Genomic DNA, 15,099 nt, shown 5'->3' on the forward strand with positions numbered 1-15,099 from the left:
TCATTGTCAGCCCCCAGACTAATGAGAATGAGAAAAATTAAGACATGCTCAGAACCATTGTTGTTGTTTTTTATTTTATTATGGAACATTGCAAACATGAAAGTAGGCAGAAGAATATAATGAGGGTCTAGCTTTTGGTAATGGTTGGCTAACATACCTGCACATAACAATGATAAAAGTCTAAGCGAAATATTTTAAAAAGTTATTTGAAGGCCTTGGAGATGGACCAAAAGAAGGCAAAAACTGGAGAGGAGACCACTCTTGAAAGGAATGGAAATTGTTGAGATTTGTGAGTTTGTGGCTTTTCACCTGAGGGCAACCCCAATCCATGAGCAGCTCTAACGGCAGACAGCCACCACAACCTGAGTGGCTTGAAGGGGACAGAAAACAGAGTTTGAGGCCACTGGAATTGAAAAGTTAAGGGGGATAATCCAAGGAGAAATCCATGAAAAGGATGAACCCCCAAATAGGTGTTGTATTAGTTTTTTATTGCCGCCATAACAAATTATCACAGCCTAGCAGCTTCAAATAACACAGATTTATTATCTTTCAGTTCTGGAGGTCAGAAATCCTGTAAATCAATGGGTTGACAGGCTGTGTTCCTTTCTAGAGGCTGTACAGGAGAGACCGATTCCAGCTCATTCGGGTTGTTAACAATTCACTTCCCTATGTGGTAAGACTAAGTTTCTTGCCTTCTTACTGGCTGTCTGCTGAGGGTTATTTCCTGCTCCTACCGGCCACTGCTGTATTCAATCACTTGAGGCTTCCTTCCTCTGTCTTCAAAGCCAGAAACTTTGGGTTGGAGTCCCTTTCATGCTTCAAATCTGTCTTTTTTCTGTCTCATCTCTGATCCAGCCCAGAAATGTTCTCTGTTTTTAAGGAATCATGTGATTAGATTGGGGCCACCCAAATTCTCCAGAATAATCTCTCCATTTTAAAGTCAGTAAATTTAATCACATCTGCAAAATCCCTCTTGCTGTGTAAAGTAACCTATTCACAGGTTCCAAGGATTAGGAAATGGACATTTTCAGGGGGCTATTGTACTACCTACCAGAGTCTGCTCTCCAATGCCTCAAAGACGTCACACTCTAATATCAATAACTACATTAAATATAAATACATGAGGCATGCCAATTAAATGACAGAGATTGTCAGACTGGATTAAAAAACAAAATAAAAACAAGACCCAACTGTATACTATAAAAAATAAAAATAAAAAAAGCAAGCAGGACTTTAACTACAAAGACACAGATAGGCTGAAAGAAAAAGGATGGAAAGAATTATACCATGCAAAGAGAAAGAATAAGAAATCTGAAGTGGTCAACAAGCATATGAAAAGATGCTCTCCATCTCTAATCATAAGAGAAATGCAAATCAAAGTCACAAAGAAATATCATTTCACATCCATTAAGAGTGCCACTATCAAAAATAAAAAACAGACAATAGCAAGCATTGGTGAGGATATGGAGTAATTGGAATGCTTGTGCTCTGTTGGCGGGACGTTAAATGGTGCAACCATTGTGGAAAACAGTATGGAGGTGCCTCAAAAATTAAAAATAGAATTACCATATGATCCAGCAATTCCACTTCTGGGTATTTATCTGAAAGAATTCAAAGCAGGATCTCAAAGAGATATTTGCACACCCATGTCCATTGCAGCATTATTCAAAGTGGCCAAGATATGGAAGCAACCCAAATGTCCACCGACAGACATATGGATGAAGAAAATCTGGTACATATGTATAATAGAATATGCAGCATTTAAAAAGAACAAAATCCTGTCACATGTTACAGCATGGATAAACCTCAAGGACATTAAGCTAAGTGAAATAAGCCAGTCACAAAAGGACAAATACTGTATGATTACACTTGTATGAAGTACCTAAAGTAGTCCAACTCTTAGAAACAGAAAGTAGAATTGTGGTTTCCAAGAGCTGTGGGGGAAGAGGAAACTAGTGTTTCATGGGTATAGAGCTTCAGTTTTACAAGATGAAACAATTCTAAAGATCTGTAGCACAACAATGTAAATATACTTAACACGACTGAACTGTACACTTAAAATTGTTAAGATGGTAAATGTAGTGTTGTTTTTTTACCACAATAAAAACAAAAAGAAATCTGAAGTGGCTATATTAATATTTGATAAAATAGACTTTGAGACAGAATATTCTATAGATAAAGAGGGAAATTTCATAATGATAAAAGGATCAATACATCAGGAAAGCATAACAATTATAAGAGTTATCGTACTTCATATCAAAGCTTCAAAATACCTTAAGAAAAATTAACAGTACTAAGGGGACAAATAAGCAAACCCACAATCATAGTGAAAGATGCTAAGACCCTACTCTTGAGAATTAATAGAACAACTAGACACACATAAAAATATTAATAAATATATAGACTATCTAGAAAACACTATAGTTCAGGGGTTGATGAACTATGGTCTACAGGCCAAATCCCACAAATGAAGTTTTCATGGAAAACAGCCATGCCCATTTGTTGTTATATCGTCTATGGCTATCTGTGGATGCTTTCACAGCATTGAGTAGATACAACAGAGACTACAATCGCTTCAAAGGCTAAAATATTAACTACAGGGCCCTTCACGTGAAAAGTTAGCTAACTTTCTACTCATTTCAAGCGTGTTTGTGATTGCTTGTTGGAGCATTTGTATAATAGCTGCTTTAAAGTCTTTGTCAGATAATTCCAACATCTGTGTCAGTCTTGCTGGTGTCTGTTGAGTGTTTTTCCCCATGTGAGTTGAGATTTCTTGGTTTTTCATATGCCAAGTAATTTTGAATTGTCTGCTAGAAATTTAAAATTTTATGTCATGAAAATTATGTAATGAGGTCTTATTTAAGTCCTATGGAAGGTGTACATATTTTTGTTTTAGGCACTATACCTGCTTAGGTTCAGGCTACAAGTTCAACCCACCTTCTCTGAGCTGTGATTCAAAGAGAAGTCCAGTTTTTAAAGTTTTTGCAATGCCATTCGGATAGATCCTGAATATGTACACCTTCAGTGGTCATATTTAAAAAAAAAAAAAAAAAAAAAAAAAGGTTCCGATGAACACTGAATGTGCCAGCACTTTTCTAAGCATCTTACTTGTATTCATGTAATCCTAACAACCCCATGGCATAGGTAAAATGCCAGTCTATCGTATATACGTTTTTTTAAAACATAGTTGCATCTGTTTCTAGATTCTGATTCACTGATCCTGAATATGTACACACTCAGTGGTCATGTGGGACCTGTTCAATGATCTGTTAGTTTGATTCTTAAAGTCACTGGTATACTGATCAGATCCGTGTGTACACAGCTCGGTGGGGAGCCTAGAAGTCCATATACAACTTTATAGGATTTTCCCATAAAAGTTAAGAAAGAGCTCCTCTCTCTCTACAATCTCTGCAGTACATTCCAGTTCCCTGCAACTTCCCTTTTGGTTTTATGGCCAGGAAGCTGGGGCCAGAATGTTACTCCACTGTGTGTACTTTTGTTACTGCTCCCATCTTTGGCCAAGTGGCAGAAGACAGAAAGGGTGGGGGGAAACTATAGAGATCGGTCAATTGAAGAGGAAGGTTCCCCTTCTTCAGAGTTTTGGCTCCTGCTGGTTCCTGCTGTGGCTTTTGCTGCTGCCGCCACGGGATGGCTTGGGGACTGGGGCTCAAGAAAAATGGAGAGAAGGAAAAAAACACACAGAATTTCACACTCTCTCACTGGGTGTTAGGCATTTCCTGTTACTCAGCTGGAACTGAAGGGCTCCCCTGCAGATCTCTCTACACACATTCCGTGCCCACATCTGGGCTTCTGGCTGCAGTGAATTCAGGCTAGCAGATATCAAAGCAACAAAACGGTAAACTCACCTTTAGCTCACTGGTACTTCAAGTCTTCTCCATGCAGCCTGCTTCTGGTGGGGATCTTGCAGGCCCTTCGGGCAGACTGGCTACATGGGGCACAGAGAGGGAGCAGCAATGAGGCTTCATGGGGCTGAGAGGGAAGAAACTGGACAGCAGGGCAGGTTGGTGGGTGAAATCAATAGTGGTATTTGGGCCCTACTGCATCTGAGGAGGCATCTGGATATCAGAGTGTGGTGCTCAGAGCAGACAGAAGAGGAACACTTGAAGGAAACTGTGCTGAGAGGCAGGGAGAATACTTGTACATGCACATATAGTACATGTCCCCTCTTTTCTGTGAAACAGATAAAGAATCTAGAAACAGATGCAACTATGTTTTAAAAAAATGTATATACGATAGACTGGCATTTTACCTATGCCATGGGGTTGTTAGGATTACATGAATACAAGTAAGATGCTTAGAAAAGTGCTGGCACATTCAGTGTTCATCGGAACCTTTTTTTTTTTTTTTTTTTTTAAGTCCAATTCCAATGGAAAAAGACAAGTTTACCTAGTAAGAGATCTGTGTATAACTTGCTGTCCATCTGGGGAAAAAATGTTAATTGGATGCTTTACCTTATACTTAAGTGACAATACATTTCATATCAATTAAAGGTGTGCATGGAAAAAATAAAACTAGAAAAGTATGAGAAAAACATCTGGATGAATAGTTAGTTATCTAGCCTTGGCATAAACGAAGCCTTTTTAAGTTCCATAGAAAACCCAGACCCAATAATGAAGTCTGACCGACATGCAAAATTCTGTATGGCAAAATGCTATAAACCATGCCAAGGATAAGAAGCAGGAAAATACTGCATTATATATGACAACCAGAGGATGAATTTCCCCCAAATACAAAGATCTCCTAGAAATTGATAAACAACCCAACAGAAGATTTCTCTTCACAGGAGAAAATGCAAACCACCAAGTATATTAAAGGAGGCTTTATCTCACTAGTATTTAGGTGAACCAATAGCCCTCATCCTTTCACCCACCCAGTTTGACCCAGCTTTCTCAGACATTGATGCTGGGAGAGTGAATTGTTACAACCTTTTTTGGAATGATCTGGCAAATAAAAAATGTGCATATCATTGCACTCAGTAATTTCTCTTTTAGGAATTCAGACATAAGAAATAAAAAAGCACCAGTATGTTTGCTGCTGCACTGTTTGAATTAGCAAAGCACTAAAAGAAATTTGAATGTCTATCAATAGGAAAATGGTTGAATAAATTACATTACATTTTGTAATGTTAGCTGTTAAAAAGCATATGTGAGAACTATCTATAGTGACCTGGAAAGATGTCTGTGACCTATTGTTAAGGAAAAAGGCAAATTATGTGGTAAGGGACTAACATTTTATTTTTGGTTTTGGTATTTTGTATATGTGTGTATGTTTTTGTTTTTTTGGTGCAAGTGTGTGTGTGTGTGTGTGTGTGTGTAGGTGTGTGTATATGTGGTGAGTGGTGGTGTTTACACATTCATGCATGTACTTATGTGTATAAGGACGTAGAAGGAGAAGATACCCAACTGACAACATTGATCACCTCAGAGAGGTAAGATGGAAAGGTGGGAAGAGCAGACATAACTTTTCTTTTGAAAAATTAAAATATGTCTATATATATATATATAGATGTAAATATACACTTTCTCTTTACAAACCTTTGTATCATTGGACTCCTTGTTAAAATTAAAATGAAGGATAAATAAGGATAATAAATATACAGAATACAGATATATATAAAACAACTCAATGCCCAAAGGGAAACAACGCAATTTAGAAATGGGCAAAGGGCTGGAACAGACATTTCTCCAAACAAAACACATGAAAAGATGCTGAATGTCATTAGTCATTAGGGAAGTGCAAATCAAAACTACAATGAGATGCCACTTCACAACCACTAAGATGGGTAGAATTAAAAAAACAAAAATGGAAAATGGGTGTTGGTAAGGATGTGGAGAAATTGGAACTCTTGTTAAACATAGAATTACCATATGACCCAGCAATTTCACTCCTCGGTATATATAGCCAAAAGAATAGAAACACAGGTATTCAAACAAATACATGTTCATGTTCATAGCAGCACTATTCACAATAGGCAAAGATAGAAACAATTCAAATATTCACCAACAAATGAATGGATAAACATGTGGTACATACAATGTAATATTATTCAGCCACAAAAAGGAATGAAGTTCTAGTATATGCTACCAGGTGAAGGAACCTCAACAACATTACACTAAGTAGAAGAAGTCAGACACAAAAGATCACAAGTATGATTCCACTTATATGCAGATAGGGACAGAAAGCAAACTAGTGGTTGCCAGGAATTGGGAGCAGGGGAGAAGGAGGAGCAACTGCTAAATGGGGAATGGGGTTTCCTTTAAGGTGCTAGAACTGTTTCAGAACTAGGTAACAATGGTGTTTGTGAAACATTGTAAATGTATTAAATGCCACTGAATTGTTCACCTTAACACGGTTCACTTTATGATGGGTGAATTTCAATTAAAAACAGGAAAAGAAAAAAAAAAGAAAAAAGCTCTCTTGTGCACGTGCCCAGAGCAGGCTGGACTCGGAATCTCTTCTCCCAGGCTGAGGCCGCGATTCTCTCAGGGGTCTCCCTGCTGCCCCGCATCCTCAGCCAAAGTCAAGACCCCGGTTCGAAAATTTAAAGGGCAACACGGGCTTTGGAAATCACAATAGGGGTGTCAGAAAAAAGAGTAACAGGAGAGAAAGAGAAGCCGGTAGGACACTCGGCTCCTTACATTGCCACCCCCTGACGGGTCAAGTTTCTCCGTGCAGGTTTGGGGCTAAGGAGCACCCGCACTGGGCACCCCAAGCTGGGCCTACGTGCGGGAAGAGCGTCGGACAGACGCGAAAGAAACCGGAACTGCTCATCGAGGGCGCGTGTTTCTGGAGGGAGCTTGAATGCCGATGTCAATGGACGCCGGTAATCCAGCTTCCGGTGTCTCCTTTTGTTACCGGGTCTTAGCGGCGTGGGGACGGCGGTGGCGATGAGGCAGAAGCACTACCTTGAGGCCGCGGCGCGGAAACTACGAGAGAGCTGCCCGGGCCAGGCCCGCTATCTCCTGTAAGAGGGACGGGACGGGGCGCGGGAGGCGCGAGCGGCGAGGAGGTGTTCCCTCGTTTCCTCACGGGTCTGTTTCTCTTTTGACAGCTGGACCTACGGTTCGTCACAAGGTAGGGGGAACGTCGGTCGGTTGTGGTTCAGGCTCTCACCGCCCCGCCCCGCTCCCCTCCCTTCTGCACAGCGGTCAGAATCATCCAAAAAAGAAATCTGAGCGGCCCACTGCCCTTATAAGCCCCTTCCCCGCAGAAGCTTCTCAGTTTTGTGAAAAATCCAAATTCTTTCATGTGTCTTAACTTACCTGACCTGCTAGCAGCACTGGACACGTTTATCAGTCTTCTCGAATAGTTCCCTCACGGACGTCCAGGTCATCACAGTGCACCGCCAACCTCTGTAGCCAGTACGTCTCCGTTTGCTTTCCTCCTTCCGCCCTAAGTTCCCCAGTCTCTCTAGATGTTGGAGTGTCCCACTACTCTGCCTTTCGACCTCTTTTCTAGCTACACTCACTTTCTTGGTGACAGTTTTTCATCTAGTCTCACGAGTTTTAAATGCTGTATACTGAGGACTTCCAGATTTATATCCCCGGCCCAGCCCCTCCCCTGAAACCTAGACTCAAATAGATGCCGCCTTGACAAGGTTTGAATATCTATTAGGCCAAAACCCGAGCTTTACGCCCCAACGCAAGTCTTCCCATTTGGTAATGGTAACGCATCTTTAATCAGCCTCAAAGCCTTGGGGCCATTCCTCCCCAAGCCAGTATGACAGCAAATCCTATTGGTTTTTAAATAGATCCCCAATCTAGCCACTTCTCAAATCCATTTTACCACCAAGTCATCAGTCTTTCTCCTGGATTACTGCCAACAGGTCCAATCTCAATCCAGCAACCAAAGTGAGCCTAATAAAAACCTAATCTAGATCCTGTCACTTCGATGCTACAAACTCTCAAATGACTTCCCATCTCAGAGTAAAAGTGAAAATCTTTTTTTTAAAGGACTACAGGCCTTACATCACAGGATTGCACTACCTCTCTGACCTGCTCTTCCTTTTGTTCATTTAACTTTAACCACTATTAGGCTGTTTCACCGACTTTGCAGCTGCCCTTTCTAATGTCTGGAACTCTTATCTCATGTCTGCTTGGATTTCTGTCTCACTTCCTATGGTCTCTGCAAATGTCACTCCAGGAAGCCTTCCCTGGCTACCCTATTAATGATGACAGCAGCTTCATCATCACTCCCTATTCCCTTCCTGTCTTACTTTTTTCTTCCCAGCACTTAACATTTGGTTTTGTTATATTTATTTTCTCCTCCAAGAATTGTTCATTGCTGTATGTCCAACACCCAGAATAGTGCCTGGCACTTAGCACTCAAAAATAGGAATTTTACATTTAGTAGAGCTAAGTTACAAGCATGGTACTTAGCTCTTTGTAGTGCTATTGTATCCCTAGTACTTCGTATAGTGCTCACCATAAACAGTCACTGAATAAAGAGACGGTATGCCCACCTTACTTTTTGTATGAGGGTGTGATGTATCGCCTTCATACCCTCACCTTTCCTTCAATAGCCATGCTTTCTTTTTCACTGTACTTCTACCTGAAAGCCCTTTACCCATAATGGGTGCCATCTCCAAATACAGATAGAATTTGTTGTCATCTGTGACAAACTTTGTCAAGCCATCTCTGAAGTGTTTCTGGCTGGTCTAGGCAGTTTAATAATTTCCAGGGCATTTAAATCACATTCTGTTACAGTTCTTACCAGTCTTACTTCATTTGTTTAGGGCTACCCTAGAACATGAGTTCTTTAAACATAGCAACTCTCATTTCCATATTTGTGTCTCCACAGCCTGGCATGGTAGATGGTCAGTGAATGCTTTGATTTCTAAAGGGTCTGGGGCAAGTCTGTTGTCTTGTTAGCTTGTACTGAGATGGCTACCTGCAGACAGGTTAGCTTGTACTGAGATAGCTACCTGCAGACAAAGCCCAGCCCACAAATCACTAAGTTGTGCTAATTACCTTAAAAAGAAACAAAATGACAGTAAAATTTATTTGATAAATGTGTTTGTAAAATAGGTGAGACATCCAGCCCTTTTTACTTAGAAGCAAGTAATGAGCAATATAGCAGAGTGGGAATTCCCTATCTGTTGCTAAAAGGAGTAAATGGATAGAATTAGTGTTTTGCACAATAAATTGCCAGTTTATCTTTTTATAAATTCTCATATTTTGAGTTTGCTTAAGGAGAATGTATATCTGCTTATATCAATATACTTTTTCACATTTATAATAAAAACTGGGGTAATACAATATTCTGATTTGCTGAATCATGAATTTCATTTGTATAATTTTAGATGCTAAAAGCACTTTTGAAGGAACATGTCCATACTGTTTCCAGTTGCTGGTTCTGGATAACTCTCGAGTGCGCCTCAAACCTAAGCCCAAACTGACAGCCAAAATACAGAAACTTCTTAATCGAGAAGCAAGAAATACACTCAGTTTTAAAGAAGCAAAAATTGTGCAAAAGTATAAAGACTCCAAAAGTGTATTGGTAAGATGTATAACCTAAAATTTTCTATACCAGTATGTGTAAGCTAGAATTTTCTTTCACTTAAAATGAGGTTGATTAAGAACAAGCCTCAACATAACTCAGATATTTGTACCGTGTTGCCCCGAAAATAAGACATAGCCAGACAGTCAGCATTAATGCATCTTTTAGAGCAAAAATTAATACAAGACCCGATTTTATTTTACTGTAAGACTGGGTATGATATGATATGATATATGATGTAATATGATATGATATGATATGATATGATACAATATACTGGGTCTTATATTAATTTTTGCTCCAAAAGACGCATTAGAGCTCATTGTCCGGCTAGGTCTTATTTTCGGGGAACCGGTAGTAGTATACTTAGATTGGCAAAGCATATACATAAAAATTTTTTCTAGTGATTACTGTTTCATCAAGAGTACAGCTTATTTTGTTTTTCACAATTACTTAAAACCAAACATCATGAGCTCTCAACTGTTTTTAGATCTCATTATTGAGCACAATTCTTTTCACAAATTTGAGGACTTCTTGAGCTGACCAATGTGACTTCACATGAACTGCAGCTAGTAGCAGTATTTTCTCAGTTAATGGTCCTTTTCTTCAAACAACAGTACCTTTGTAATTAGTTATCAGTGTCACTTCATCCCCCCTCCATGTCAGAGTATGTATTTATGCCCAACAAAGGTTAAGTATCTTATGTTCATTCATAACCTTTAGTGAGGGTCTGTCTTGTGCTAAACAGTGCAAGTATGAGAGATATAAAATGGAATAAAACAACCGAAATCAAATTACTTATGGTTTATTATATAGAGACCAGTATCAGATACTTTACTTGCATGTTTATGTTACCATTTATCAACTATTCGAGAGCCTGCTTATGACCAGGCACTCTGTTGGGCCCTGGGCGTTAATGAAGGCTTATCGTCTGGCCCAAGACTCCAATTAGTAATTACTTAGAACTGCCATGTTTAGGAGTTCACCAGTATTGGACAGGTAAGTGCATTTTGCTTTGTCATAAAATTGACCTTTAATCTATATCCAGTCTCTTCAAAAAGTATAAAGCACTTACATAGACCTTTGATATATGAAGATCTTTCATTTGCATTTTCATCTGCTCATGAACATCAGAGTACTTCTCAGCTAAACGAGCTTGTATTAATTTTGTTGAGGCCTGTGCATTGTGACTCAGATATGTAGAAGAAAAGCATTTAACTAGAAAATGGACCATTTCTTGAAAAATGAATCCTGAAAAGAAAATCAACCTCTAGAGTTAATGAAGTGAAGAGGTTTGAGTATGTGAGAATTCATTTGAATGGCTTTTATAAATTACTTTAGACCTGTATTTACAGAATCACTAAGGATTTGAAAGGGTCACTTTTGTGCCATACTTTATTGTGAAAAGGCTTGGAGTTCATCTGTAAAAAATGTTACATGTCTACTGCCATTATAAAGAACATCCAGGTAAAGGGTATCATTCCCAGTCTCCTTTTGCATTCCCCCCAAACATGGTTTTACATTGAGAAAGTAGAGACTTTGTTATTTTTAAAAGGTGTTTTAAATACAAATGTTTAGCCATTAGTTTTTTCATTGGAGATGTTCTCATTTTAAATTTGTGTTTTGTCTGATTCCTGAGGCTAGACTACAAGCTCCCAGGGCAGCCTCTGTTAACTCACCCTGTAGAACCTGGTATAATCCCTTATGTATAAGAATTTAATGAACATGTAGTTTATTGGATTAAATTGTAAGAGAAATCAGGCCAAATATTTCTTCTTTTTATGGTAGTTGATTACTTGTAAAACATGTAACAGAACAGTTAAACATCATGGTAAAAGTAGAAGCTTTCTGTCGGCACTGAAGAACAATCCTACCACTCCTACACGTAAACTCGGCCTGAAGACACCAGAGAGAAAAACTCGAAGTTCTGCAAACCTGAATCGTGATATGTCTGGTTCCAGAGGCAAGAGCCCAGCATTGATTTTCAGGTATCTTAATTCGTTAAGCTGTTTGAAATGCCATTAACTCCTAAGTGTTTCTTCTAATTTCCTAATTACACTCCCTAAATTTGCCATGCAGTTCAGTCCTTTCCCCCCTTTTTTCCTCGATATCCTTTTCTTCTCTAGTGTCATATACTCCCGTATCTTCCATTCTCATCTTGGCATGACTTCCAGGTATATTCCTCTAACTTCCAACCTCTACCTGGGCCCGTTCCCAGCTGCCTACTAAGTATATCCACTTCACCCCGCCACATGTCCCCACAGCTAACTCCTCAAACTGCCCATCCTAAATTCCTTATTCCTGAACAAACATGCCCTTCTAGACATTCTGGCCTGAAATGCTGTTGATGACTCCTAAGTTGATGACTCCTACTGCCTTGGGCCTTGGCCAGTTAGCCAGAGTGCTACCTATGCTACTTTCATGTGTTTGCATCTGTTTTCTCCTGCTGCTACTCTCTCTTCAGGTCTTTATTCACTTTTTGCTGGGATGACTACAATAAGTTTCTGAATCTTCCTGTTTAAGCCCTCCTAGTAATTAGAAGAGTCATTAGAAGAACCTCACTCTGTAGCATGTGGACCAAATACTCCCGCATGGCTTTCTAGACCTTACTATCTGGCACCAATATGTCTGCCCATCTTACTTTGCTTTAATTAATCCTATCCGTCAGCAAAATTGAACAAGTCAGTTTACTTTCCTGCTCTAAACTTTGTTCTTGCTATGTAATTCCTACGGAAATCTAACTGAATAGGGATTTGTCTGTCAAATGATACGAAGTTAACTATAACTGGGCACATGTTCTATTTTTAATAATCCTCAATACTGTATTCATTACAATAGTCAATAAATTTAATTCCATAGAAACTGTAAAAGGAATTTTTGAATATTTTGTTATAGAAGAGAAACTGAGTGATAGTTTCTTGAACACAACAAAAGTCAGGAAGGACTGGATTATCTCTGTATACTGACTGAATTTTTTTATACTGAGTTTGATGTTTATAAAATTGGGTAAGAATTAAAATTTCAAGTCTAGTTTTCTCTATATCCTCAATTTAATTATTTAATGTTTGGTATGATGGGAATTCATCATGGACATTTCCACTTTATTGGATAAATATAAAGAAAATTTGGTGTATTTAAAAATAATCAGGGGCGGCCGGTTAGATCAGTTGGTTAGAGCGCGATGCTCGTAACAACAGGGTTGCAGGTTCGATCCCCGCATGGGCCAGTGTGAACTGCACCCTCCACAACTAGATTGAAACAACTACTTGACTTGGAGCTGATGGGTCCTGGAAAAACACACTTAAAATAAATAAAAGTTTTTTTTTTTAAAAGTTAACTATTTAGACTAGACTGCTTCTTACATGTATTTCACATTTATCTTATCGATGAGGAGTCAGAAGAGGATTCAGACTGACAAACCCCAAATAAGCGATCAGGGGATGGAACACAATTGGCGGGAATGAAATAGAAAGAGGCATAAATATATACATACCAGATGGGGAATCGTTTTTTGAATGGGTATTTTCAGAGGGCCTCCTCTGTGCGTGGCACTGTTAAAAAGCACTGAAATATATAATTAGTATTACAAAGTGTCTGCCCTATGGAGCTTACATTCTGGGGGTAAGATACAATGGAATGGTACCTACATGTGTAGGTTGAGATCCTTTACTTCTGAGAAAAGAAGTGGTCTTGAGCTGTGAAGAGGAAATAGGTTTTTAAAGTCCTTGCGAATCTTGATGTCAGACTTAAAGGGAACCCAGACTTGACACTTTACCTTTAGCCTTCTCTTTCAGATGTGATAAAAGCTTCAAGAACCACCCAGATAATATCAACTAAATGTTGCCTATAGCCCATTTAGTCAGGAGGTTTTGGGGAATGATAGTGCTTGGAATAGCTACTGTTTGTGTATGGCCATAATACAGAAGAGCAGAAAATGATTCTAGTAGCAGTTATATAGGCTAACTAAGGAAGAAAACTTTTTAAATTCATTTGTCAGCATATCTAAGTGTGGTTTTATATTTCTTTTCAGAACACCTACCTCTGGACAGTCAACACCCACTTGCTCCTCAAAGAATGTGAGCAAAACAAAGAAACACTTCTCTCAACTAAAATTGTTGCTTAGTCAGAGTGAATCCCAAAAGAAAACAAAGGTTGACTTCAGAAATTTCTTATCTTCTTTGTGAAGGATGGACTTTGTAAACAAGAAATGTTTAATGCAATTTCTGAAACTAAAGTTAGAAAAACAGCTTTATGAGAGGGTCTACTTACTCCTTTCTGGATTTCTATAGCCTTATTGCTAATTCAGAAAAAGGATCAAGTATATGTGTACTTGTTTTCCCACAAGCATCTGCATGACTACATACTAGTAAAATCTTAACATTCCTATTTTGCATGCAAAAGTAGATATATGGGACATTCTTGATTATAGATGATTCAGTCGGACACCAAATTTTTCATTTTTACAATTTTCTATTGTTCCTTTGGTAATGTTTCACCATCAGTGTCATTTCATGTGCTCTGGTGAAGACTTATTTCTAGTTCTAAAATTTACACTAGAATGGAAGAGTTTAGCTGTCTTAATCTTTTCTGGAATACAGATATACTTTTTAAAAATGATAGGCTAGGATGGTGTTCAACCTGTTTTCTAAAAACTCATAAATAAATAATTTAGATACTTTAAACTCTGATCTGTTTCCAAGCCTTTCTGCTGCTTACAGTTTAAAACTTATTTTTCTCCCAAATAGGGCTTGGTAAACTGTGAAAAACCAACGTTATTAACGAATAGGTCTTGTAGTTAGTTGTGTGAAGTGAAATTACACCAGCTAGTGTCAGCATTAAAGAGGGATGGTGAGATCATCGCTGTGAACTTGAGACTAAGCCACATGCTGCGGGCTGGGCCTTCCCTTTGTGTCCACAGCACCTAGCATAATACTTTGGTCATGACAGATAATTCCCTTTTCTGGCTAACTTCTCACTGGAACATCTGTTTCTCTTGAACTCTTGCTCTTCTGTTTGCTTACCCCTCTCCCTGATCACTCAGCCATAGTGAGCTCTTTGCAGTTCTCAGAACATACCATCTTCTTGCCAGCTTTGGGCCTTTGCACATGGTTTTGGAAACTGCTGTCTACTCCAACGCCACTGCATTATGAGGGGACACTTTATTATCAACAGTGCTGGTGACCCTGTAGTTTGTTTCTGATTGTGTCTCTAACTGCCTATGAGCTCTGTGCAGGTCTGGGAGATCTCACCTGGGCCACTAGCACCTAGTTTCTTACCCAGCACATAGCACAAGCTCTGCAACTATTCCTACACTACTACATTTTAATTCCAATTCCTTAGCCCAATTGTTCCACACTAGGTTTAAGGTCTTTTCCAGCCACATTACTGGGAAGTGGATAAGAACTAGCAAAAGTAGGAACTCCTACGGTAGGTGGAGTTGTTTACATATCCTTAGCTGCATGTGAAGAACACCATGGATCCGTGACTTTCTTTTCTGTTTGGTAGAAAGGGCTTTTGGGCATCTCTAAAGAAGTTATTAAAATTATAGTGTGGATACAAAACTCTTAGAAGAAAATAGGA

At 39.0% G+C, this 15,099-nt stretch overlaps 1 protein-coding gene and 1 long non-coding RNA gene across 3 annotated transcripts; one reads left to right on the forward strand and one right to left on the reverse strand.

The window, feature by feature from the left end:
• Positions 1 to 71: 71 nt before the first annotated feature.
• On the reverse strand, positions 72 to 8,361 carry LOC117038764 (uncharacterized). Its single transcript, XR_004425718.1, has 3 exons — positions 7,284 to 8,361; positions 3,867 to 3,946; positions 72 to 869 (listed from the first exon to the last, which is right to left on the reverse strand). It is a non-coding gene; the product is annotated as an uncharacterized LOC117038764 (long non-coding RNA).
• On the forward strand, positions 6,089 to 14,207 carry C19H18orf21 (chromosome 19 C18orf21 homolog). Of its 2 annotated transcripts, XM_033135718.1 has the most exons (5): positions 6,427 to 6,985; positions 7,073 to 7,095; positions 9,323 to 9,519; positions 11,308 to 11,507; positions 13,550 to 14,207. In XM_033135718.1, exons 1-5 carry the CDS (start codon positions 6,909 to 6,911, stop codon positions 13,701 to 13,703), a joined length of 651 nt encoding a protein of 216 aa, XP_032991609.1. In that variant the 5' UTR covers positions 6,427 to 6,908; the 3' UTR covers positions 13,704 to 14,207. The 2 variants fall into 2 exon arrangements, with proteins under 2 accessions (XP_032991610.1, XP_032991609.1); XM_033135719.1 differs by lacking the exon at positions 11,308 to 11,507 and having other exon boundaries at positions 6,089 to 6,985.
• The last annotated feature ends 892 nt before the right edge of the window (positions 14,208 to 15,099 follow it).

This window comes from Rhinolophus ferrumequinum, chromosome 19 (assembly GCF_004115265.2).
Source record: "Rhinolophus ferrumequinum isolate MPI-CBG mRhiFer1 chromosome 19, mRhiFer1_v1.p, whole genome shotgun sequence".
Lineage (NCBI taxonomy): Eukaryota > Metazoa > Chordata > Mammalia > Chiroptera > Rhinolophidae > Rhinolophus > Rhinolophus ferrumequinum.

Bases quoted from the DNA above. Each gene is read 5' to 3' on its own strand.
- C19H18orf21 (XM_033135718.1), top strand. From the start codon at position 6,909: ATGAGGCAGAAGCACTACCTTGAGGCCGCGGCGCGGAAACTACGAGAG. The intron at 6,986-7,072 runs GTAAGAGGGACG...CTCTTTTGACAG, and splicing joins GGCCAGGCCCGCTATCTCCT to CTGGACCTACGGTTCGTCAC. The intron at 9,520-11,307 runs GTAAGATGTATA...TTTTTATGGTAG, and splicing joins AAGACTCCAAAAGTGTATTG to TTGATTACTTGTAAAACATG.